This window comes from Phocoena phocoena, chromosome 10 (assembly GCF_963924675.1).
Source record: "Phocoena phocoena chromosome 10, mPhoPho1.1, whole genome shotgun sequence".
Classification (NCBI taxonomy): domain Eukaryota; kingdom Metazoa; phylum Chordata; class Mammalia; order Artiodactyla; family Phocoenidae; genus Phocoena; species Phocoena phocoena.
This window is the reverse complement of record NC_089228.1, coordinates 25,943,584-25,969,484: the sequence shown is the minus strand read 5'-3', so window position 1 is coordinate 25,969,484 and position 25,901 is coordinate 25,943,584. Positions and strand designations below refer to the sequence as shown.

Genomic DNA, 25,901 nt, shown 5'->3' with positions numbered 1-25,901 from the left:
GACAGTGTGCTTTTGACGCATTTTAGGTTTGTGTCCTAACTTTGACACTTACACATTATAAGTTATCTTTAGTTTTTTATTTCAAAGCAATGTATATGCCTTTAAAAGATCTAATTATTTGCTTTGAACTCCTTTTTGGTTTGTACCTAGGTGTCAACACTTACATATATATATTTTTAAGCCTCAGCGTGAATCCACAATTATAAGCCCAGTGTTCTTGGTTGCTTTCTATTTTGGAAGACCGAAAGCTGTCCTCTCCCCTGGCCACCTCGGAATCCTACCCTTGCCTGCAGTGGTATCACGTGCTCAAGCCACAAGGGAAGAAAGCCCGATGCATCCATCTCTTGCTCTGTCTCTTTCTCCCTGTCTCTGTTTCCAGATCTGTCTCTGTGGTCCCCCCCCCCCCCGCCCCCAACCCCAGCACTGCCACACATACATCACACACTCACCCGTGTCTGTCCTTCTGTCTCTGCTCTGTCTTTTCACTGTATCTGTGTTTGTCGGTCTGTTGGTCTGCCTGTCTCTCCTGCTTGCTGGAGCCATTCACAGTGCCCTGCTCATTCAGGGACAGAGTGTGCTTTCTCTGGGCTGGTGCCAGACCCTGGAGAGAGGAGTGCTTTGAAAACTCAACTTGGACTCCTCACCAAACCACACTTCAGTTATGCTTAGCATCTGGCCACCAGTTTGTCCACTTAATATAAGGTCCCTAACCCTACCCATAACTTGCCCGTTTCCCTTTTGATCTGGAAACAAACACTTTTTTAAAACTGGAAGCCCAGTTTAAAATCTTAAGAAAAATAGGGGCCCAGTGTGAAAGGTTGGGGAGAGTCCAACTCAACTATAATTTAATTTGTGTTTTCTTCTTTGCTTTCTCGTGAAGGGAAAGCCAAATGCCACCCTTTCCAGAGAATGAGTTACCAGACCATGATGTGAAGGAACAACTTAATTCAGCAGCATGACAAGGATTTGAGCTGGCACTTTTCAGCCAAAATCACAGTTACACACACACACACGCACGCACGCACGCAGTCTGTTTCAAGTTCTAGTGAATGAAAGAAGTTCACATGATGGATTGCCATTCTTAGTTTTTAAATAGCTTTTATTGTTGTAGTAGAAAGTACAACTTTTCTGAAATGTTATTGATATATCAGCTGACCTTTAATGTTAGAAAGCTTTCACTCTTGATTTTCTAATGCAAAATCCCATATCAAAGAGTTAATAGACAACTCAGGAAAAAAAAAAAAAGCATTAACAGAAGAAAACAGGGAAAGTGGACTATGATGGGGATAGAAAATTGAAAGGACAGGGACTTCCCTGGTGGCCCAGTGGTTAGGACTCCGCGGTTGCACTTCAGGGGGCTCTGGTTCAATCCTTGGTCAGGGAACTAAGATCCCACATGCCACTCGGTGCAGCTAAAAAAAAAAAGAAAAAATTGAAAAGGGCAGACTGGAAGTTGCAGCCAGTTCTGCCATAAGACAGCACACGTTCCTAAGAAATTACTGCATTATGCAAAATGACGTAATAAAAACCATAGGAGACTCATTAGAAAAATGGGATAATGGGCACAACACTCAAAACTTCATCAGTGACACCCAGAAAAAGATAGGAACCTAACAAGAATGGTAGCACAGTTTTATGTGTATTAAATGGTTTGAAAAATACATAAATATTCATTCTAACATGACAGTTTTCCTTGAAAACAACCTGACATGTGCTTTTGCAGGTAGGTGTCGGAAGGGTTTCAGTTTGTAAGCTATTGTGAAGTGGTGGAAGGGAGATTATCTGATGTCGAGGAAAAGGTGTAGCACCAGCTGTGTGGATGGTGTGGCTCCTAAGGTCCATGGTGAACTGAGGTGGATGGTGGATGTTTGGGGGCGGGGTGGGGGTGGCTGGGCAGGCTGAGGGTGTGAGCTTTTATTCCCACGTGGCTCAGTTTAGCCAGGTGTGGCTTTCTGCATTTACCTAGTGCTTCTTGCAGATGAAATCTTGCAGAAGGACATACAAAAATTATTTTTGCTCAGATTGTTCCTTAGTAGATCAGTGACTTCGGAATAAGTTTACGTTTTCAAAAGAAGCATTACAGTGAACTATGTTTAATTTGATTGAGAATTTTCTTTACATCATTTGATATCAGAGAAAATATATCACTTTTACTCTGAGACACCTGCTTGAGAATTCTGATACCCCCCCAAATAGTAAGAAGACTGTATTTCCTAGAAGTCAAAGTTTTGGTTGGAATTTTTCCCCCTCTTTGTACCACAGACATGGTAATTATTCCTTTAGTACACTGCCACTGGGGGTGATTTTTGTGGCTGAACATTTTAATTTAAATATTTAATAATTTTAATGTATATCAGAGATATATATTACACACTTTTGAAACCTGTTGTTTTATAGATGCTATTGTTTTGGAAAACAAGAGTTCGGGAAAACACTGAGAGTGGTACCCTGCTTCACAAAGTTGGGCCATCTGAAAACAGATTGGGGGTAGTTTCAGGTTGCCCCTGATAGAGGGGCACTACTTACTGGTGATTAAGGGCTGGGGGACAGGAATTCTAACCACCCTGAAATCCTGTACAAGGATTGTTGTGTCCAAAATACCAATGCTGTCCCCGTGAAAGACTGGTGAGTATTAGATTAAGGAGGAGGAAGGAACAGTAGAGTTGATAATTTGAATAAACGTGTTGAGTAAAAAATAGTATTTTATGTGTCGTTGGTAAGAATGATGAAAATAGTTTGCAGTTGAGGGAAGTTTGGAAGACACTAGTTGGGGACAAGTAGTAGCGGTGAGCTTCATTTAACAAACCCTGGTATGTAGTGCCACGTGCCTGGCAGTGTTCTCAGTGCCATAGAGATGGTAATTTACTCAGCTGTGGTTAATGGTTCTTGAGGCATTAGCCTCGTCTAGGGTAGGCTCTCACCATTGACTGCGCAGTGGAATCACACAGAAGAGCTTGTAAAAGTCTGGATGCCCAGGCCACAGAAAAATCAGAATCAGAATCTTTGAAGGTGGGACTGAGGCATCAGTATTTTTTTTTTTTTTTTTTTTTTTTTTGCGGTACGCAGGCCTCTCACTGCTGTGGCCTCTCCCGCCGCGGAGCACAGGCTCCGGACGCGCAGGCTCAGCGGCCATGGCTCACGGGCCCAGCCGCCCCGCGGCACGTGGGATCTTCCCGGACCGGGGCACGAACCCGTGTCCCCTGCATCGGCAGGCGGACTCTCAACCACTGCGCCACCAGGGAAGCCCCATCAGTATTTTTTAAGCTCATTAGATTATGCCGATGTGTAGCCAAGGTTGAGAACCACTGGTCTAGGACCATTTGAAAATCACTGTCTTCATAAGAAGAGCCGTACCAATCGGGCAAATGTTAATTGAAGGCCTGCTCTGTGCTGCCACGCTGCCAGGGGCAGATGACCGAGACAGGAAGCTCCACCATCCAAGGGAGTCGGCAGAACGGGAGACAGATTTTTACAGTCCTGGCTGACAAGTGCTGATGCTTGAAAGTATATTCAGAGTGTTTTGGGATCACGGAAGAGAAGGAAACTAATTTTTTTTTTTTTAAAGAAAACCTCAGGTGCCAAATTTGGAAAATTATTAAACTTGTTATTTTAACTTTCCCTCCCGTACACACTACTTTCATATCTGGGGCGGAAAAAAGCAGCAGGCACTTATAAATTACTATCAGTTTAGCCTTCCTAACCTGCTTGTAGCCTTTGTGTGGTCTAGTTGGAGAATTTGAATTCTGCCTGTAGATAGCATAATGATTTTGCCCAGGTGTAGAGCAGGCTCTTTAGTACCTCATACAGCGTCATTGAGCTATTTGCCCTTCTGGGAATAAGTCAGCACAGCTTCACAGAGAGTCTCAGGACTGATTTAAAAGGACCTTTGGAAATAAATCCTTTACATGATGGTTGTAGTCAAATTGATTCTAATGTGCTTAATTTAAAAAATACTCACATAGCTTCCGTATTGTGATAAATAAATGTTGGATCACATACATTTTAAAACTTATGAGTAAAGCAAACGTATTTTAAATTACAAGTTCAACTAAAGGCAACTACTGAAGCTACCAGCTTGAGGTACTTAAGTAGATAAAGTTACTAAGTAATTTACTTGTTTCCGATGGTAACATTCTTCAACAGCTCTCGATTTATTTAGTGTGGGTTGCCTTACTCTGAGAAAACCTGATTCTCTAGTGGATAGACTTACTTTCAGTTAAGCCTGAGTAGTCCTTACTTAACCATGAATTACTTCCTGGTATAAAAAGCAGGCTTAGCTATTTGTGGTATTTTTGTCTTGCGCCTTTGGCATCCTATGGTGTGAACAAGAGCTGTGCCATCTGTAGTCAAGTGAGATTATTTAAAAGGGGGGGGGGCGTTGGGAGTGGGGAGTGAAGTGATTCACTGGAAAATTTCAGCACAGATTCTTAGGGAATGATAAGATAACCCTAGAAACATTCTTATTTGGTGTCATATACTGGTGGGTAGTGACAAAAAAAAAAATTAAGGTACAACTTGTTTCTTAACATTTTGCTGTTTTGAAAATTGGAGAGGTACTATGCTAGAAAGGAAGAAAGAATTCCGTGCAGTGTCAATTAGCAGAGCTCTGCAGACGAATGAATACTTTCCTCCTCTCTGACTACAAGTTGCAGTGAGGTTCATTTCTAAAATGCAAAACCCACTCTTCTCAGGGTTAGAATGTCTGTTTCCTAATGGTTGTCTATGTATGATAAACCTCTTCATGCCGAGACGTTTCCTAAGCAGAAGGACCAGTTCCTAGAATCCAGAATAAGTCTGTGGGGTCTAGATAAGCCATTTCTGAAAGCTGCTGAGTTTAATATATTTTCACTTAGTGACACGTATTTGAACCTAAATGTGTTGATTTCCAGGGACTCCCGCAGGGTTCCGTTGGAGACTTGCCTGAAACAGTGTCTTTCCCCCCCACCCCCCGCCCCTTTTGTGTTCCTTTTCAGAAAGAAGACATAGCTCATCCAGCAAGCCTTCTTTGGCCGTTCCTCCCACTTCAGTATTTTCCTTCTTCCCTTCTCTGTCCAAAAGCAAAGGAGGCAGTGGAAGTGGAAGCAGCCGTTCTTCCAGTGGAGGTGTTCTAAGTGCATCCTCGTTAAGTTCCAAGTTGTTGAAATCGCCCAAAGAGAAACTGCAGCTCAGGGGGAACAGGCCAATGCATCCCATTCAGCAAAATAGAGTCCCCCATGGTAGAATGTGAGTATGGCCCAGAGGGTTCTTAAAGCTCACCTGCCAGAAGTGGAACTGTGTACACAAGTAGCATCTGAGAGCGTACTTGGATAATGTGAAAGAGAGCCCACTTTGGGGAAAATTCAAATATATGTTGTTGTTTCTTTTTGTTTCCCTATTATACCTTGGGAGACTTTATAGAGTCATAATAGCAATAATAATACTTATCTATTGATCCTTTCTTGTGTGCCAGCTATTGAAATTTAGCTAAGCGTATTCTCATTTACTTATCACAACAACCCTTTGAAATAGGTATTGCTGTTATCTCCATTTTCTGGGTAAGGAGAGGGGGAAGGGTGATAAGATTGAAGAACTTCAGCCACGGGCCCCTCAGGTCAAACAGGCCTGGGGTTCAAATCCCGCCTCTATCATTTCCTAGCTGAGGGGCCTGGCCAAGGCCCTGTTTATCTCAGAGTCTGAGATAACGGCCCCTGTGCAGGCTTAGTGGGGGTGGTAGGATTCATGTATTAGACTCAAGCACCTGGCTAGTGTCCGGCCCACAGGAGACCTTAAAGGAACGGATGCTGGTGCCGCCGCTGAGGATGACAGTAGAAATAAAAAGGTGAAGAGATCCCCAGAAGCTGTTCTAGGATTTTCTGGGGCCTGCACAGCAAATAGGGGAGCAGTGCTTCCTCCCACCCCCAGTCTTGGGTTCACATCCAAGCCCTGATGAGGGGAGACTGGAAGAAGTTCACACCACCAGGCAAGGCCTTGACGAGCTTCCCTGGTGGGCCTGTAGGCTGGCAGGCTCTTTGTGGGTGACATGAGGGAGCAGCCGTGCACTCCTGTGGAAATACATCTTGCCCCATCACGGCATGCTTCGGCCTTGGTGGCAGGTGGCTTTTCCCTGGCCTGCCTCCCTTTCGGAGGGTATGCCACACATCGCAGTCCCAAGGTCTGATAACCTGGTTAATCTTCGGGCAACGGCCAGCACCTGCTCTTGCGCACGGACCTTGCCAGCTGGGAGAGGCGGTGGCATCTTGCAGTGTCTCTGCTGCTCTCGGGCTGTTCCAGGTACAGCTGTTCGGTGCTATTTGTCCTGGTTGTTAAGCCCTCAGCCTCTGCTCATCTGTCAGAAGTGCAAGTACAGGAAGCTTGGCTTTCATTCCTGGAGCTGTCAGAGAGCCAAAGAAAATGCCAGTACAGTGTGTAAGCCATTCGCCCGCTTACCAGCTGTTCGAGCACTGACGCCACTGGGCAAAGTGTATAAAACCTCATCAGTCCAAATCTTCTTTATTTGTAGCTGGGCTTTAGACGGGGACCAGGCTAACTGTTAGCTTCGTACCAACATTTGCCACCCAAATGACAGTATCAGTAAGATTCCAGAAAAAAGTCAGTTCTTGGTTAGCGATACAGGTATTCAGCGCTCACCAGCTGAGTGTCAGGCACTAAGATTCCAGGCTCCTATAGAGAAACCTTTTTCAGGGACTGGAGAATTACCACTTCACTGACACATCGTATCCTAATTAAACATTGGTCTTCCTCATTGACAGAGGCAGAGAGCCTCTTCTTGGAGATACATTGTTAGGCACATTTGAGTTCTTCCAAGTCCTTAGTGACATTTCTTGGAAATGTTCTCTAATTTCAGTTGTTCTTTTCTCTGCTCACTCATTTTACTTTATTTTGATGGATCATTTCTTAAAAATGACAGCTCTCAAATGATATCCTCTAAAGGTCCTGCAGTAGTCTTTGGTCCTTTTAGACCTTTTCATATTTTGCTTCTTGCAGGAATTACATTGGGTAACGGGAATGACGATAGACCAGGTAAATTTGATGGTTCCTCTGGAGCTTTCTGCCTCTCCAGAAGGGCTTACGGACGGAGTAAAAGTCTTACTGAGTTTTCTGCGTAGCCCTAACAAATTTTCGTAATGTACCTTTGGGAGCCTAGCTCTGCGCAGTGCACAGGTAGACCCAGGCTCTGCCCTCGTCCCTCTGGCTCACCAGTCACCCTGGGCTGCTGGGGCACTCAGGTGCTGGTGTTCTCACTTCCCCCTACGACAGCATGACGCCCTCTGTCAAAGTGGAAAAGATTCCTCCGAAGATGGATGGCACACTACTGAAATCTGCGGTAGGGCCAGCCTGTCCTGCTGCTGTGAGTTCCTCAGTCAAGCCTGGCCTTAACTGCCCCTCAATACCAAAGCCAACCTTGCCTTCGCCTGGACAGATTCTGAATGGCAAAGGGCTTCCTGCACCGCCTACGCTGGAAAAGAAGTCAGAAGATAACTCCAATAACAGGAAATTTTTAAATAAGAGATTATCAGGTAACTTCACATTTTCTCTCAGTATTCCTTTCTTTATTAATTGGGCATTCCTGGGAGAGCAAATCAACCGTTTTCTGTAAGTCCTTTTTTTAAAACTGGCCAACTTCAGCTTAAGGATGAAGTTCCTTAAGTAGTGTCTTTGAGCTCTTCATTCTTGGTTTTAAAGTGCACGCGTGTGGGTAGGTGACGTAAAAGTAGCTTTCTAGTGGTGTCTTCCTAAATGGAGTAATGAGTAATGCTGGCTTAAACAGTCTCTTTCCTGTCATCTGGTGGCGAAAGTCCCCACTCTCTTAGAGGTGTCATGGCTTTTTTGTGGCGCTCGTACGTTGTGTATTTTATATTTATTGATAATGTGGTAGATTTGCTTCAAGTTACAATTGGTCTGAGATAGGAGAATCTCAGATTTCTCCTATTTTCTTATTTTCAAAATAAATGAAGCAGCGTTTGACATTGTAATGTCTGTGTGCTTTTGACAGAAAGGGAGTTTGATCCTGACATCCACTGTGGGGTCATCGATCTCGACACCAAGAAGCCCTGCACCCGATCTTTGACATGCAAGGTAGGGGGGCTCCTGGGCAGAGCCCGATGCTCCAGGAAGCTTGGGGACCTGGGCTGCACAGCACAGCGCCCCAAGCGTCTCTCACTCACAGGGCATCTGCTCTGAGGATTGTTCTGAATTTTTAAGTGAGGGAATGACTCCGTTTTGATGAAGAACGCCTCAAGTTCAGAAAACGTGGAGCCTGTTGTTATAAACTGCTATCTTAAGAGGGGTTTTGCCTTCAGTGAGCCTTACTGTATGCAGGGGAATGGTGTTTTTTCCCTAATCAATCTGTTATTTTCAAAGCCTTTTAATATTTCCTCATAGACATTTAATTTGAGAGGCTCCCCTTTACTGTGGTTTAAATTGTACTGACTTGGAATGAGTCCAGACATTTCCTTTGCATATATGTGAATATTCTTAAAATGTTTGTGTTATCTCTGGTTCTTCAGTTTTACAGCTACTTTAAAAATATCTGTGACTTTGAGATAGCTTTATTTTTTTAGTTCTAAAAAAAATACTAGGTACCACATAATTCAATGTATATGTAAATCCCAAGAAAATGTAAAGATTCCCCCTTTCTATCCTGAGTTTTCCTTTGAAATGCCAGTATGCTAGTGAGAAGGCGGTATGTTTGCTATAAAATAAGGGTTGACATGGGGGTGGCCTCTGGCTTCAGTAGACCCCCTTCATAAATGAGCATATATGCTTATGTCCCCAACCACCGTGCAGAAGGGTTCAAAAAGTATTAAGAATCATTGCCTTGAAGTAATTTTAAAACACTTGTTTGGAGGAGGAGGAGGTTAAAAATTATAAAAATTAGTGTCGTTCTCTAAAAATTAATAAAATTTTTGATGTATTATTTTAAGTTTTACCAAAGATTATGTTTGAATAAAGAAATCCAGACTCCACTCCAGCCCTAAACAGTAGAGGAATGTTAAAATCTTCAGAAACGGGAAATGTTATTTCTCGGTAGTTCTTATTTTAATTTCAATTTCTAATTTAATTTTAGCGTGTGGATTTTATCTTGCAACAATGGTACTGAATCTTGTGAGGAACTAGGTTGGTCAAAAGCACCTTTAAATACCTAATTTTTAAAGAATTACGGATTCTCTTCCCAGAGGAAGACATATACACACATATGTATTCTGAATTTTGCATTTTATTTCAGAGGTAGATGGTCATCCCCACTCCAATTGCACCATTGAATCTCTAGGTTAAAAACTCCTCAGGACAGATTGCTTTGTTTTATATAATATTAACTGAACACATTGAGTGGTGTGTTGTTTGACGGTAGCCAATTGAGCTCTGTAGAATCATGTCCTGTTCAGCTGCCCCTGAGGGAACTTGTGAGTGTGTGCCTCAGCCCTGCTCCACGCCATGTCACACTGCCAACCCCTCTCTGCTCTCTTCCTGCCTACCTGGCTCTCAGAAACATAGATTTCTCAGTATTGTGATACCTGTGGTCAACGAAGGATGCTTGCTTTACCCAGGGTGCTCTTTTTTAATCGTCTGTGAGGCATGCTGGTGAACCAAAAGCTTTATCAACTCCGAATCCGCAAGGAATTTGACCAGCCTTCTTCCTGAACCTTCATTGGCTTTGTGTCGATCCTGCATTTTTCTCGCTTCTTCCTTTTCAGGTCGTGTATGCTCTCCATGTGTCCTGTTAAGGGTGTCATTGCCATCTGTAGCAGGGTGCTAAGCCTGTCTTCGCATTAGTATGCATCTCCATCCAGGCATGCCGTGAGTTCGGCATAGAGCTGGCAGAACGTGCAGCATTGTGGCTGGCCTGCACTTGCACAGAACACCCTTACTTTCTTCCCGTGTTCTGTTTGTCAGTGCTTCTCCCTCTCCTTGCCTCCGTTGCGGCCCGAATCCATTCAGCGGTGGGCCAGTAAACACACCGGAATGCTTGACATGCAAGCAGCGGGTCTTGCGTGTCAAAGGACCCAGCTGAATGTCCCCCACGCTGCTGCCCAGATCTCTCCTGTCTTAGACTGAGGACGTTGTCCGTTCTCTTAGCTGTCAGGACATCTGCTGCTGCCCACTCCTGTCCCTCTGTCGTCTGCCTGCCACCCTCACTGTCCCCTCCTCACTTCCTCATCTGTCCAGTGTTCTGTTCTGTGTCCTCTGTGCCTTCCATGTGGGTTCCTCTCAGGGTAGGAGCATTTACTGCACACGTCTGCGGGCACAGACCTCCTTCTGGGCCTCAGAGGATACAGGCTTGAACAAAATCAAGGCGTGGCTCCTGCCCTTTTGGGGCTTACAGTCTAATGGAAGAGATGAAGATTAACTTGGTAATGACTCAAGTAACTGTAAAAGTTACCACTGAGGGGTAATAAAAAAAAAGAGAGGCCTGTGTAATGACAGCCTTCACTAGGGGAACTGAGTCAGGGAAGGCTCCTTTGCTGTGGGAATACTGGGCTGAAATCCATATGATTTGTCTGGGCAGAAAGGGGTGGGAGAGGCAGAGGAGACAGCCTTTTGTGAAGGCTCTGGGACGGGGCAGGACAAACAGCTTAGGGTGTGAAAGGCAGCCAGGAGGGGGAGGCGGCACCTGGTGCCAGAGGAGCAGGGGGCAGGGGTGTTAGTGAGCGGGGGCCCCGGGCCTCATACAGCTGCTCTTTATCCTGCGCGCCTTGGGCAGCCCCCCACAGAGTTCTGATGGGGAGGAGGGGGCATCAGGGTTGCGGCTGGAAGATTCTTCAGAGCTCAGGGCAAATGCTATGTACTCTTCAAACCAAGCTGGGAAAATACTGATCGTCTCTGCCTACTTTCTTCACTTGGTCTTTCCGCGTCTTCTAAGCACCAGGGGACACGCAAAGGTGAGGAGAGGCTTCTGTGTCATCTGTCTGGAGAGACAGGCAGGTGGAACCCCGGTGACGTTGTATATTCGTTTGTTCATTCAACATGTATTGGGGGGCCATTATTTTTATCTGGTTTTTGTTTGAAGCGTTTATGGCGTGCCAGGTGCTGTACTAGGTGTTGGTACAGCACTGAACAAAACAAAGGTCCTTGTCTTCATTTAGGGTTACTTTCTTGTGGATATATTACATATTAAAGAAAACCAAGTAAAATCTTAAAAAGAACCTCAACACAGTTTCCTAACTATCTGTGCCAGGTTAGATTTTGGGCGAACATAGTTTGCAGTGTATGTGGTACGGATGTAGGTTATGTTATTGAACCGCAAAAGAGAATTAGAAGCCTAACTCCCCTTAAAATCCCTTAAATTGTAGCGACAATGTAAGCCTGTAGAGCAATACATTTGTATAATGTGTGTATAATGAACACACAGAAAGTATCATTTGTAGTATTGTTGTAACATAGAAGAGGGAAGGATTTATGTAGATGAACGCATATTTGGGAGGTGTGATTTGGCGCTGCTGTGGTTAGCGGCTCCTTGCATTTTTTTCCTTACAGACGGAGGCCCTAAGCAGTATGGAGTGGTCAGGTTTACTGGACCATTCTTCTCAAGTAATTTCACATTTCTCAACAATGACCGTTTTGGGGAGGCCCAAGAGGGAGGGGATCTAGGTGTACATGTAGCTGATTCACTTCATTGTACAGCAGAAACTAACACAACATTGTAAAGCAGTTATACTCCAGTAAAAAGAATGTGACCATTTTTAAATTCTGAGGTTAGACATTGTCTCTGGATCCAAAAATCCTATCCCGTTTTCTTGATTCCCATAGGGAGTGTCTTTCGATAGGGACTCAGATGCTGGTTTGCGTCTTCTCCTGTGCACAGCCTGTCTTCTTTTGGCCTCCTACTCTTTAATCCGCCCAGGACTCCCTCGGCCTGTCTCCAGGATGCTGTGAGCCCCTTTCTCTCTGTATGGCATTGTCACAGGAAGAAAGAAACAGTTGTGTTTAATTTTTACTCTCTGGCAGTTAGTGAAAGAAGACTTTGTGATACGTATTTTATGGAATAAGTGCTTCTCCCCTGTTAACATTCAAAACTCTAAATGGCCCAAAGGGGGCTTTTCTAGCGGAGTTGGTAACAGCTCCGATCAATGAATGGTTCCTGTCACACAAAACACGAGGACCTGTTACCTGTTTGTATCTACTGTTTGCCCCTCAGTTACATACCTGGTGGCATGGTTATTTAACATTTCTTCTTTCTTCTGGTGGAAATAATATCACCAGGTTCTTATACATTTGGAGGCTGGAATATCTGCTTCTAACTATTAGGGAAAAAAAAAAATCATACTCAAGATTTTTAGCCTATCAGATGCTGAGCAGCCTTTGATTCAGCTAATGCTCCAAATTGCTTTTTTATTGGCATTGGTATTTTTCGATGTATGGCAGAAAAAATGATTACTGCGATTCCTCCATTTCTGGTTGTTTGTTTTTGTTGTTGTTGTTTTTGGTCTGTAGACACATTCCTTAACCCAGCGGAGGGCTGTCCAGGGTAGAAGAAAACGATTCGATGTGTTGTTAGCCGAGCACAAAAACAAAACCAGGGAAAAGGAATCGATTCGCCATCCGGACTCTCAGCAACCAACGCAGCCTCTCAGGGACCCGCATCCCACTCCTCCTAGAACTTCACAGGAGCCACACCAAAACTCTCACGGAGTGATTCCTTCCGAATCAAAGCCTTTTGTAGCTAGTAAACCTAAACCTCACACCCCCAGTCTTCCAAGGTAAGCCCCGTCCAACAGCTCTCTCTCCCTCTTTCAGAGAACAGACGTGCAGACTGTAGAGCTCCGGTGTATCGTGATGTCGAGGACAGACATCAGGCTCGCTGCGAGAAGAGATGTTTCTCTAATGGGGTTTTACTTTAAGAAAAACAAACGTTCATCACTGAGTTTCAACCAGGGCTGTTTGTGGCCAAATGCAAGCAGCAGAGTAAAGCTAGAATTATCTGTTCTGCCCTTGCTCGGCGTTCGGTGTCTCCTGACCCTGCTGAGTAGGGCTGCGGCCCGGGTCCTGCCCGCACGTTAGTGGTGGGAACATTTCACGTGGCTTTGGCAGCCATTTTCCATTCATTTGTCTCGCTTCTTGCAAAACACAGCAGTTGGGATTCTTGCTGGGGGTAGGCATTCAGCCTGCGTCTTTACAGCATCCATTTACAGCGTGTTTTTTCTTTCATTCATTTGGGACTCTGGCCTGAGCGTGTAGGAGTCATTTGAGCTGTGTAGTGAGCAGCAGGTCAGAACTTAGGCACATCCCTTGGAGACAGTGATGGTGGGCTGGATATATGTGTGTGCGTGCTTGTATATTTAACCCAGTTGAAGTAAAGGACTTTGTACCCACTTTCCAGAAAGAAGGGAAAAAGAAAGGCATAGAGAACGAGGGTTTTGAGTCTGGGCCGAGGGCTTGTGCTTAGGAATGTGCCAACCCTTGGGCGCTCTTGCTTAATTAACCTTTTATCCTCACGTGTCTGATTCTTGAAATGGTCACATGAGGGGTGGAAGTGCCTCCGTCTTGGGAACCTGAGAGTGCCCGTGAGCCTGTCCCCACGTGGGCCCCCTGGTTTCCGAACAACACGGTTGGAGGAGTGATCGGAGGAGGTGCCCGAGAATATGGCCAGGCCCAGGCTGTCGATTCCTTTGCAAGTCCTTTCTTTGGCCAATTTCATTAAAGTTTTTCCATCTATTAAGAAATAGGCTTAAGTCTAGAAACACCGGGCCTTTATGTGTGTTGGAAAAGCACACTGCTGTCCTTGAGTTACACACTCTAGATTACCCACATAAAATGGTAAAGCTACCTTCTTTTATCACCTCCTGTCCCTCTTAGGTTATTTTCGAGCACATTACCAATTACCTCATTGATTGCCTTAGTAACCCAGTTCCAGGTGAAATTTGAAGAGGAATCAAAGAAAGAATTCTCTTAAACTCCACCTGTATTTCGCCTTCTTTGGGGAGAATAGGAGGCGGACCAGGTGGCTGTGGAATAGAGAAGTGGTGATAAGTTACTTTGGTTAGACTGGGCAGACAGCTGCATTTGACATCGCGCGGTTCGGGAGAGAGGACCCTTCACTCCCAGGCCCACCGGATCAGCATCTGTGTCCCTAGTGCTAGTGGTGGAGCCCAGACCTCCCCTGATGGTTTTGGAGACATTGTTGTATCTGAGTTAAGGCAGCTGATTCCCAGACATGTGATGTGATCTGATCAGTGCTGCACTTTCTACTCACCAAGGCCTCCAGGCTGCCCTGCTCAGCAAGGTGGGAGTGCCCCCATTGACCCTTCTCCAGTCCATGAATCTCCACACCCTCCCATGCCTGCCACTGAGCCAGCTTCTCGGTTATCCAGTGAGGAGGGAGAAGGCGATGACAAAGAAGAGTCTGTTGAAAAACTGGACTGTCATTATTCAGGTCATCATCCTCAGCCAGCATCTGTAAGTTCCACATCCGCCCCCGCGCCAACCCTCCCCACGCCGCAGGGACGGGGCACTGCAGGGGGGGTGCGGCGGGGACCCAGGCATGCCCCCGGTCCGTGTGGGGGGGGGTGCGGCGGGGACCCAGGCATGCCCCCCGGTCCGTGTGGGGGGGGTGCGGCGGGGACCCAGGCATGCCCCCCGGTCCGTGTGGGGGGGGTGCGGCGGGGACCCAGGCATGCCCCCGGTCCGTGTGGGGGGGTGCGGCGGGGACCCAGGCATGCCCCCGGTCCGTGTGGGGGGGGGTGCGGCGGGGACCCAGGCATGCCCCCGGTCCGTGTGGGGTGGGTGCGGCAGGGACCCAGGCATGCCCCCGGTCCGTGTGGGGGGGGTGCGGCGGGGACCCAGGCATGCCCCCGGTCCGTGTGGGGGGGGGTGCGGCGGGGACCCAGGCATGCCCCCGGTCCGTGGGGGGGGGGGTGCGGCGGGGACCCAGGCATGCCCCCGGTCCGTGTGGGGGGGTGCGGCGGGGACCCAGGCATGCCCCCGGTCCGTGTGGGGGGGGTGCGGCGGGGACCCAGGCATGCCCCCGGTCCGTGTGGGGGGGGTGCGGCGGGGACCCAGGCATGCCCCCCGGTCTGTGTGGGGGGGGGGTGCGGCGGGGACCCAGGCATGCCCCCGGTCCGTGTGGGGGGGGTGCGGCGGGGACCCAGGCATGCCCCCGGTCCGTGTGGGGGGGGTGCGGCGGGGACCCAGGCATGCCCCCGGTCCGTGTGGGGGGGGTCAAGGCGCCAGTGTAGCTCAGAGCAGGGCGCCCCGAGGCGGCACGCACTCGGTCGGGCGCGTCTCCTGCTCTTTCCGTTCTCTTCCATGACACTCGGGGCCAGGCGTTGTCACACGCGTGCTTGCTTCACAGCCCTCGGTCCTCAGTAAGCGCCGTCCATCCTGGCCTCTTCTTCCCGGGCCGCACGCCCTCGGAGTTAGCGAGTCCGAGCGTGTGCTCTCTCTCTTGCAGTTTTGCACATTCGGGAGCCGGCAGATTGGAAGAGGCTATTACGTGTTTGACTCCAGGTGGAACCGGCTTCGCTGTGCCCTCAGCCTCATGGTGGAGAAGCATCTGAACGCGCAGCTGTGGAAGTGAGTGCCCGTCCCCCCTCCTCTGTGGGCGGCTGGCGCGTCAGGGCCGCGTCCTCTTTGTTTCTTACGGGGCTGATTTAAGGAAGGTAGTGGTCTCTGAGATGAGCACATGGCCTTTGACCAGCCCTGGAGGAAGGGCCCTCATCATTCATCCACTCACTCTCGGAGCAAATGTGTCTTGTTCTCGGTGCTGGGGTTTCAGGCCGAGGGACTCCCAGATGGACAGAGCTCACATTCTAGGTCGGGGAGAAATGCGAAAGCCAGTCAACAGAACATAGAGCTCATAGCTTGTCGTAAGGGAGAGAACAGAAACGCTAACAACCTGTAGCGCTTACTGAGACTACTGTAGGCCAGGCACCTTAGCAAGTACAGTTGTCACACCTTGCCATGTCAGGTGGCCTGGATTATTCCTGTTTTACAGGTAATGAAACTGAGAAGCAAGGTCACACAGAACGTTAGAGGTAGAGCCAGGGTTTGCACCCACCTAAGAGCTGAGATGGGAAAATAACAGGATGGAGGGATTCATGGAGAGCCTGTCTTAAGGGGCCCTTGAACTGAGATGAATGGATGAGAGAGAGCAGCCGTGGGGCTGGCGGGGAGGAGTGGGTTCCAGGCAAGGAGAACCGTATGTGCAAAGGTCTTGAGTCAGAAAAGAACGTGGCTTGAGAAAGAGCAAGAACGCTCCTGGAACAAGAGGGGATCCGAGAGGTCAGGTGACACTGAAATTGATTGAGGGCACTGAGGAGCTGCTGAGGGCTTTAGGGAAAGGAGCCATTTGCTCTGGTTTACAGTTGAAAGTAAGACGATCATCTCGTGTGGCCTTATGCACGCCGTTTCCCCAGCATGATTTTAAGTGGAAGAACAGTTCCGTGGCCTGAAAGGTTTATTAGCTCAGCCTTTCCTAAAGTAAAATAGTTTTTGTTAACTGCAGGACTTCTCAAAGCCTTTAATGGGCACGGTCCATCGTGACTCTCAAAGCAGAGGATATCGTGTGTAATGCGGACTGTCTCCCAGGCTCTTTTGACCTGGGAACCTCTTTTAGGGGAGCATCCTGGGGACTAGCGTTTGGTGGAACCTACTTCGGGAAGCACTGAGCTTTGCTAAAGGGGGCTGTCAGATAATACTTAGTCATCCCAAACCCTCCATTTGGGCATCATTTACTAGTGCCTCCCTGAGTGGACTCTGCGAGTACATCTGTTTTTGCCTCTCTGCTTTGCTTGCCTGATATAGTCAGAGGGAGCTGTCAGAGACCTCGGGTAGTCCAAAATCCAGAGAACCACCCCCATGCTCGTTGATAGGACTTGCACTTGTTCACGGTGAAGACCAGCCCCGCAGCAGTGTTGCTCTGCTTTATTTCACGTTTCTTCCTGGTTCTTCCTAGGTAAGAACCTTTCTGAAGGAACAGTGTTCTGAACCACAGACAGACTTGGGCCATGGTTTGCTGGGATTCTTTGGGGGATGGCCTCACATCAGAAAACTTTAAAATGCATGAAATCTTAGCTTCTTACTGGTGGGACCTGGAGAGCTCATTGAGCTCACAGAACTATGGGTTTAATGTACTCCTAAGGGTTTAGAAGGGTCTTCAGAATTTTTATCCCCGTTACATTGGTAAGTGGTTTATGGCCAGTGGTTTGGGTTGAGAGAGTTTCGGTTCCTAATGGCTTGTGTTGGAGAGGTTTTCTTCCTTGTGCTCTGAACCTCTGAAGAAGCAGGATCCTGAAGTTGACTCCACTGTCTGTCTCTCTCTGTTCTGTCAGGCTCACTGCCTTATCCGTCACTTGCTCCCATCGAGGAGGAAACCGTTCTTTCTGTTAACGTGACCTTTGGTTTTGAAAAAGTCAATTCGGTAGAGACAGACGGGCCACTCAGTGATGAGCTGGCACACGGGCCTGGGGCAGGTAGGCGCTTGAAGAGAGGTGCCAGGCCAGGTGCTTGAGGGAGTAAATGCTGCCGACAGGGGAGTGAGGGGAGCCTGGTGCAGGCCACCCCTGAGATTGGCCGGGAGTGGCTCGGCACTTCTCAACCAGAAGAGAGCTCTTCTTCAGGTGGCATCTTTGAGGCACTCAAGGAAAGTCTTGAGGTCGGCCAGGTCCCATCCTACTGGCTCAGCCGAAAGTCCTCCCTTTTGCAAAGAGCCCCGGCAGCACTCTTCTCAGCCCCTTACCCTTGAGTTACTGTGGTTAACTTCGGGATAAGTGGAGGTGCCATTTGAGCCTGGCAGTGAAGTACGTTATCTTCAGTGTGTGGAGTCTCTGGGCAGCAGTGAAAGTAGACCAGCTCTTCCTCTGGAGCATGGCCACGACCGGAAAGGCGGTTTGCAAGCTCCTGTGAGCTCTGTCCGCTGCTTGCGTGCTGTTACTGGGGACGACTATTGCACTTTCCCTAAGGAGGGGCTGGGATGACTGTCAAAGGTTTTGTGGTTTGGGTTTTCCTTTTTCTAATTAATTTTTTAGATTGGTAATAAAGTCACTTGGTTAAAAAAGGAAACATGAATATAAAGAGGCGTACAGTGAAAAGGTTTAGTCCCCCTGGCCCCCATACTCCTCTGTTTTCTACCCACTCCTCACAGACAGAAGCAGTTTTATCAGTTGCTTGTGTCTCTGAGTTCATGTGTGCAAACAGAGGTCAATATGACTACCTCTTCTTTTTTTGTCTCTTCTTTATGCAGAAGGTAAGAAATGACTTAAAAGAGCTTTTTTAAGAGAAACCGGTCATATCATCCAGAGAGGTCCACATCCCTGCCCCTGTGGAAGCCTTTCCTTTTCACAGGATTTGGTTGTAGCAGCCTGGCCCTTAGGCCCGTCTTCCTAAGCCACCTGGTGGCTATGAGAAGCCACTGCGCCCAGGGAGCCGGAGCCCCTGTGCTGCGTTTCGAGCAGAGCTTCTCACAGGTGCCGTTGCCCTGGGGATCTTGTTGAGATACACACCACGAGGAAGGAGGTCTGGGGTGAGGCCCAGGGACTCAGCATCTCTAGTAAGCCTCTCAGGTAATGTCAGTGCTTACCCTTCGTGAGTAGCATGGGGGTAGAGGCCGGCTTCTCAACCTTGGCTGGAGTCTCCTGGAGAGATTTGGAACTTACTAACGCCTGGACCCCACCCCGAGATTCTGGTGTGGCCCGTCTGGGTGTGGCCTGAACTCCACAGATGATTCTGATGTGCAGACACAGTTGGGAAGCACTAACTTAGGGCCAGAGCCACACTTTTGAGTGGGAGATTTAAGACTGGGGTGCACACTTGCAGTTGTTGATTCTGTTTATTAATAACTATAGTCCTTCTCAAAACGCATGTGGAAAGCCCTTGGGCAGCAGTCTAGGCCAGCGCTCTCACTTGAAGGATGAGGAACCCGGCCCCTGCTGGTACGGCTCCCGGATCAGCCAGAGCTGCCCGTGCAGGCCGGGAGCCGCGCAGTCTTGGCACTTGGCTTCCAGTCAGGCCGTTTGCTGTTTTGCCATCTCAGTGTTCATTATGCCACAGGCGTTTCTGAGATTTTGGTGCCGTCACATTTTAAAAATCGGAGCTAAAATAAAAGCCGGGGTGAGGGCGGCGGGGTGGGGGGGTTCTTCCTGGTTTGACTGTTTGAATACATACTTTACCCAAATATTATAGACAGAATACACTGTGAGCGCACCGTGACCAGAAGTCCCCCTGAGATTTGGGGGCTTTGTTCCCTTGTACAGGCTCTCAGGCCAGTAGCTGGGACCTAGCAGTTGTTATTAACTAGCTGTGCCCTTCCTTTTTCCTCGTTCTCTCATGAGTTGTCCCAGCATTTGAGCGTCTTCTGTGTGCCAGGCACCGTGCTGGATGGACAGTGGTAAATCAGCTGTGGATCGCTCCGTCTGCGGAGATGCTAGACAGTGATCATCGGTCACACGTTAAAACTTGCCAGAGTCTTCCAGAGTCTGGGAACAGGGGGCAGTGCGGGAACGAAGCGAGTCAGGACGGTCAGGGCAGGTTTCCTAAGAAAGTGATGATGGGGGCTGAAACGGGAGTGTGAGCGGAAGTTGGGGTGAGAGTGCTGTAGGCAGAAGATACCCAGGGTCTCGCTTCACGACCCGTTCTCGGAGCTGAAGGAAGATCAGTAGCCAGGATCACGGAGTTCGGGGTGCCGGATGGGAGGGTGCGGGTTACGTGCCTGCGGCTGCAGCACCGGTGAGGTGCACGGCCTTACAGGCCGTTGTTCTCAGAGCGCAGGAAGCCATTAAGAATTTGAAGGGGAAAAGCGACCCTCTGTGTGGCCCAGCATCTCAGCGCGATCCCTGTGACCAAGGGGTGTGTTCAGTGCCAGAGGTGAAGGGGGTGTCCTCCTGAAAGTTTCCACGAAGGGCAGTGGTGGACGTTGCTCAGGCCCTCTTTTGTTTCGCAGGAAGATCCCGCCAGTGCCCAGTACCGCATTGCCCGTCTCCACACGTGTTCCTCACCGGACAAACTCTGTGCCGACATCACACTGTGGGGTCAGCTGCCTGGCGGCAGCCACCGTATCTCCCTCCCCTGCCCCGCTCTCGTCCTCCTGCATCTCTCCCAGTAGCAAGTCGGTACCAGCTCATGGAACCACACTGAACGCACAGCCCGCCGCCTCCGGGGCCGTGGATCCCGCGTGCAGCATGCAGTCCAGACAGGTGTCCTCCTCCTCGCCCTCCCCCTGCACGCCCTCCGGCCTGTCCTGCGTGCCCTCCTCCCCCATGGCCAGGAAACCTCAGAAGTTGAAATCTAGCAAGTCTTTAAGGCCCAAGGAGCCTTCTGGTAACAGCACTAACTGTCACCACGCGAGTAGCAGTGCCGGCAGCGGCGGCTCAGGAAAGAAACGCAAAAACACTTCCCCGCTGGTAGTCCCCTCCCCCTCCTCCTCTTCTCATTCCATGGAGTCTTTTAGGAAAAACTGTGTGGCTCACCCTGGGCCTCCCCACCCCACGGCGGTAGCCTCTCCCCACGGCATCGGCCTCAACTGCGTGGCCGGCAAAGCAAACTCAGTGAGCGGCCGGCACGAGCAGCCCGGGCGGGGCGCCCCCGGCGGGAGCCCCGGCGAGTCCATCAAGAGGATGAGCGTGATGGTGAACAGCGGCGACTCCACACTCTCCCTCGGCCCCTTCGTGCACCAGGCCGGCGAGCTGCCCGTCAGCTCTCACGGCGCCTGCTCCCACCCGCACACTCCTCTGGACAAGCTCCTAGGCAAGAAAAGAAAGTGCTCGCCCGGCTCGAGCGGCATCAACAGCAGCAGCGGCAGGCCCACCAAGGTGGCCAAACTGCCGGCCCTGAACAACGTCCACGTGAAGCACGCGGGCCCCAGCCCGGGGCCGCCAGGACTGGCAAACAGCTCCCTCCTGCATCAGGTAGGACAGGGCCTGGGAGCCCCGTGGGGAGGCCCGTGGCCCCTCCCTTGAGATCTTTCGTCAGCTTGGAGATCTGTATGGTCGGGTTGGTGGGTTTGCCTAAAAGCCAATGTCCGGCTTCATGGGGTCTTTTAAGAAAAGGATGAGTTGATGGCCGGACGGAGGTCAAACAGGCTCCTCTCTGCCTGACTCTGTGATGACTCGGAGGACGCTCCTGGGTGAGGAGGCCACGACAAGTGCGTTTCGGCAGCAAGTGCTGCGGACACCGTCTCGTGCGTGACGGCAGACCCCTCCTTGAGGCCGGCAGGCCGTGTTTCCCGGAGAGCAGTCCTTCAGTGTGTTTTTCTGAAGAAAGCTGGGCTAAAATCAGACTGATTTAGAAAGGGATGATTTAAATTTGAAAGAGACCGTTTAATATTTTTCCCATCAAAGAATTTCAGAATTTTAATTTCCTTGCTAATTCTCTCCCTGTTTTTCCTCCTCCCTGTTTTCCGAGGAGGCAGGAAAACAGCATTTACTGTGGGCAGAGCAGAAGATTAAAATCTTGTTTAAGTTAACAGATTGAAAAAAATCTGAACGTGACCCACTTGTAGAGGAGGGCTCTCTGGCCTTCGGATTCATTGCTGACCATGGCTTTCTCGGGCGCTACCTTGTCTTTTCCCCACTCTTCCCCCTGCTGCTGTTTCCTCCTGGCCTTCCCTTCTGTGGCCGCTTCCTCCAGCTTCCTTTCTCGCCTGTCCAGGTCCTCTCTCATCTTGTTATTTCATTCAGCAGGATACCTCCTGTCCTTGCTTACAAGCAGGAGTTTCAGCGGTGTCACCCCCAGAGCCCTACTTTAAAATGTGAGCCTCTTTTTTGTTTTGTTTTGTTTTGTTTTTTTCCCTTCCTCATCTTCAAAACTGAACTTAAATGCCAGGCTAGAACTTTTCCAGAAAATACCAAGAAGTTTGTTCACGTGATAGACGTTTCCCTCCAATATCTGTGTGAATTAATACTCAGTGCCAAAGGTATGGGGAAAATGATTATGCACAAATTTAGGTAGCAGCTGCTTCAGTTCTCTCTGAGCCACAAATACATATGGGCTTCTTCGTGTGTTGTTTGGGTCTCTTTGAACAGGGGTTCCTGGACAAGTGAAACCTTCTTGATTTGTAGTTATTCCTTCTAGTTTAACGATAAGCATAAAAACGCAGTGCAAACACTGTAAGAATCCATCCCTTACTAACTCCCTTCTGGGTGTAGTTTCCTGATGCACATGAATCCCAGGAGGGATGCCCACGCCAGTGTCACTGAGCACGCCGTCTTCACGTAGACGCCGCTGCGGACCTTACCGCCCGCCAGTGTCAGAAGGCGAGGAAGAGGCAGGGCGGGTGCGGCAGGGAGTGACAGTGTCTGTGGGGATTGGGGGAGTGGGAGTCTCGTCTACACAGAGCGGCTGCTCCCAGACGCTTGTTACCAGTTGCAAAGAGAAACTGCTGATCTGGACTTGCGTGAGAAATTTGACCATTTTCTAAAGCTCTGTAGTTTTTCCTTTTGTTTTGATCTGGTGAAGCCCACACGTTTGCCAGCGAAGTTTGGCTCATGAGCTGCCAGTTTGCCACCTCTGATTTCCACCGTCTGGGGGGGGTGGGGGTGGGGGACTGTGTCCCACTAGGACAAACAGCCTAAGTTTGGGTTCTTTTCCTCAAAAGCAGTTCGTGTTAAGTTTGTATTTGAGAAAGATTTCCTCTGCAGTGGCGTACTCTCTGTTACGCTGTGCAGATTCTAGGGCCATGGCTACAGATCAGAGGATGGATGAACCTTGCGTATTTTTACGTCTGTGATCATTTATCTGCAAGAGGGATCCTGTAGCTTTCTTCAGACTATCAAAGGGACCCATGACTCCAAATGCTGTAAAGAAGGCTGCTTCTTAGACCAGTAGGGACCTGAGCTCGCCGTTCTCCACGGAGCTGATTTTAAAGCAGAGATAACTGAACTGGTTGGAATCCCCTCAACAGCGGAATCAGTGGGACCTGCTGGGGAGCCTAGGAGATGGGGCTGGGTGTGAGCCCAGCCCCCGAGTTGATTCTTGGGCTCTGCCACCAAGGACCTAAAAATAGCTCACTGTGGGACTGTGAAGGCCAGAGTCCCCTCTCCCCGCCTCAGCGCGGCCTTGGGTGTGAGTTTTCACACCTGTGTGGTGGCCCATTTGACCTTGTTCACGTCTCAGTTGACAACCTGGAATACCTTCAAGGAAACAGCATCAGTAAATAGAACCAAAAGGCAAACATGTGAGCCTTGTCTCTGAGCTAGAAACCCAGGCTGCTTCTCTTCTGGACAGTTTTCTAAAAGCCAGTCTTTTAGAAGGATTGTGCCCCAGGGCACAGAAGGCTTTTGAAAGCTAAAGCCAAATTCTAGAGCTGCCTGCTCCTGGCATTGCCCAGTCGGTTGGAGACGCAGTGGCCTCGGGAGTACCTTGTTTAGAAATCAGGGCGGGGCCGTGTACAGCAGCTTACTTACCTTTCGTTGTCTCCCCACCCCCTCTTTTTTGAAAGCCAAAGGCACGTCCCTGACAGCTGAAAATAGCACGGGGAGGAATAATCTGGACACTTTTGACGACAAGTTACACCTCCACTCAGCACTCTGGACTCCACGATGCCTTTGAGTCTGTTTTCCCAACCTCCTGTGGGCCTCGAGGGTAGAAATCTGCCGGGCTGTTGTTTTAACGAGGATGTCCCTGAAGCTTTGTCTGTAGCAGTGAGTACTCGTAAAGGACACTGGATCAAGTCCAGCCACCGAAGTGCTTTTATCAGTGTTAGAGTGGTCTGGACTACTTGCTACAATCTGTGAGAAGTTCCTGTCTCGTTGAACCTGCAGTATTTCACGGAGCCACTCTTGGAGGAGGTTGGCTGGCGAGAGTGTCTTGGCAAGAGCGTGACTGTAGACTTTTCTCCCTCCCTCCTCTCCCTGCCTAGTTCTTTCCTCACCCTGTCGTCTGTAGGTCCCTCTCCAGCAGTCAGGCACCTTAACTGGAGACACCTCCCAGGGGCGAGCAGAGCTGCACCCCAAGCAGCCCTCTGGAGAAAGGGGGTCTGCAGCTAGGTTTTTATAGCAGGTGCCGGGAATGGTATATGGACGTCAGTGAGAGGCACCATGACAAAAGAGCCTGTGTTTTTGCCCAGCCTTTTGCAAGTAATTTGGGATCAGAAGCCGTCAGAAGTTTCTAACGTACAAACTGGTTTAAAGCCATTGATGGCCAGAGAGCAAGTGTACACCAGTTTAGAGGCTTACTTTTCATGGTACAGAAGCAATTGTGTGATTTTTTTTTTTTTTTTAAAGAAAATGCAAATGCAAACAATTTTGATAATGGAAAGCCAAATTCTGGTGGGTGGGGAGGTAGACAGAAATCACTATGGGGGAAAATTTTCCAAGATTTCCAAAGAGATTGAATTTTTTTTTAACCTTTGTTTTCATGTTAAACCGTATACAGTTAGGTTGGTTGTCCTGCCCAGTCTCCTGTTTTTACAAATTGCCTTTGTAACGTGAAATAGTTGGGATGCAGCAGACTCTGTCGTTCACAAAGTCACTGATATACTTTAAATGTTTCCAAGGCACTCGGTGCATTGCCCGCAACCTCTTCTTTGGATACTGTCCTGGGACTAAGTGTCAATTTCCGCTTGGAGCACTCCCCATACCGTGTGGGTCTACACACCCCTTCCTGCCTCTACACATGTTAATGTGGATGCCGTTGTCATGGGGAGCAGGCACCCAGGGAGGGGCGCTGGTGACTGCGCACACCTGCCCATGCGGAGATGGCGGGAGGCATGTGTAGTGTCTGCTAGTCACACCTCCTTTCTGGGGATTTACGCCTGCCATCTCATGGAGAGTTTCAGAGACCCTCCGGGATAGTGTTTCCAGTACCCCATCCCAAAAGAAAGAGCTTGATAGGTTCAGACAGCACTGATTGAGAAGGTGTCCTTGAATGTGAGGGGATGAGCTGGAGCTCTTTAACAGATGATTCCACCACCACAGCTCCTGAAAGGAGAACCGGGCACTTTTGCTTAGAAGAACACACAAAGTTGCCGAACACAGGGTAAAGTTCCCAAGGTTCTGATCACGGCCCTGGGCAGGGCTGGGACAGAGCCAGTCAGTGCATCCGTTTTCCTTACAATTCTTGGGTTACAAACTTCAGTTTCAGGGAATTTTAAGTCAACAACAGGTAGAATGAATAAATACTTGGTTACCAGCCTAATAATGTGAATTGCTACAGAACTATTCTTATTATGTAAGGTAACAAAAACTTTATTCAGATACTTTAGCTATAAATTGATGTAAAATATTGATTTTCTTTTTAAAGGAAGGGGAGAACAGTATCTTGTTCACCTATTATGCAATCAGTCAGTAAATGTTTTAAAAATGATACTGTAAGAGAGCTTGTATAAGAAGAAAGCACGGATGGGCCAGTTTGGTGTCGTTAGGAGAGGTCAGTCTGGTTGTTCATCCCAGGAGATGGAGAGAAGGAGGTAAGAGGGAATCAGAACGTACTTAGTTGATTCCTTGGTGACAAGTGCAATGGGGTATGGGTAGAATTTATTTTCAGAGCCAAGGGGACTTGATGGTTATAAATAAAGTTGCTTTTAGTGATGGAATTTATAGACAGATCATGTTGTTCCGAAAGATGTGAATAGGATCCACGCTAGCAGGTTGATGCAGAATAATGTAGATATTTAGATTAGCGAGTCTTGATCATTTGATTTCTTAGGCTGAGGTTTTAATTGAAATTTCATTATTGTCTCCCGGTAGTACACAGAGCATCGGGATTAGGAAATTAGCCATTTTGGATTCCGCCTGCCACAAACAGACCTAAACAGTGCTATTAAATTTTAGACTGTTGTTCAAATATTGTATTTTCTCCTACAACTACTTTTTATTATGGTGAACAATTAAGACCATTTAAAACACGGGAGTACAAGTATTTTTTTGAATTAAATTAACTTGCAGAAACCAAATTTGCAGTGGTTGGGTTGTTTCTAGACAGACTTTGGTATCAATTTAAAACCAAGATAATTTTTATATTCTTTCCACTAG

General features: G+C 48.6%; 1 protein-coding gene across 1 annotated transcript in view; it reads left to right on the top strand.

The window, feature by feature from the left end:
• ATXN7 (ataxin 7) overlaps positions 1-23,478 on the top strand; it is an 84,580-nt gene extending 61,102 nt beyond the window's left edge. Inside the window, 10 exon segments of the mRNA XM_065886178.1 lie at positions 4,974-5,223; positions 7,258-7,517; positions 7,994-8,076; positions 12,433-12,698; positions 14,196-14,394; positions 15,389-15,510; positions 19,874-20,837; positions 21,612-21,656; positions 21,658-21,679; positions 23,369-23,478. Of these exon segments, the coding sequence (XP_065742250.1) occupies positions 4,974-5,223; positions 7,258-7,517; positions 7,994-8,076; positions 12,433-12,698; positions 14,196-14,394; positions 15,389-15,510; positions 19,874-20,837; positions 21,612-21,656; positions 21,658-21,679; positions 23,369-23,478 (2,321 nt within the window).
• The last annotated feature ends 2,423 nt before the right edge of the window (positions 23,479-25,901 follow it).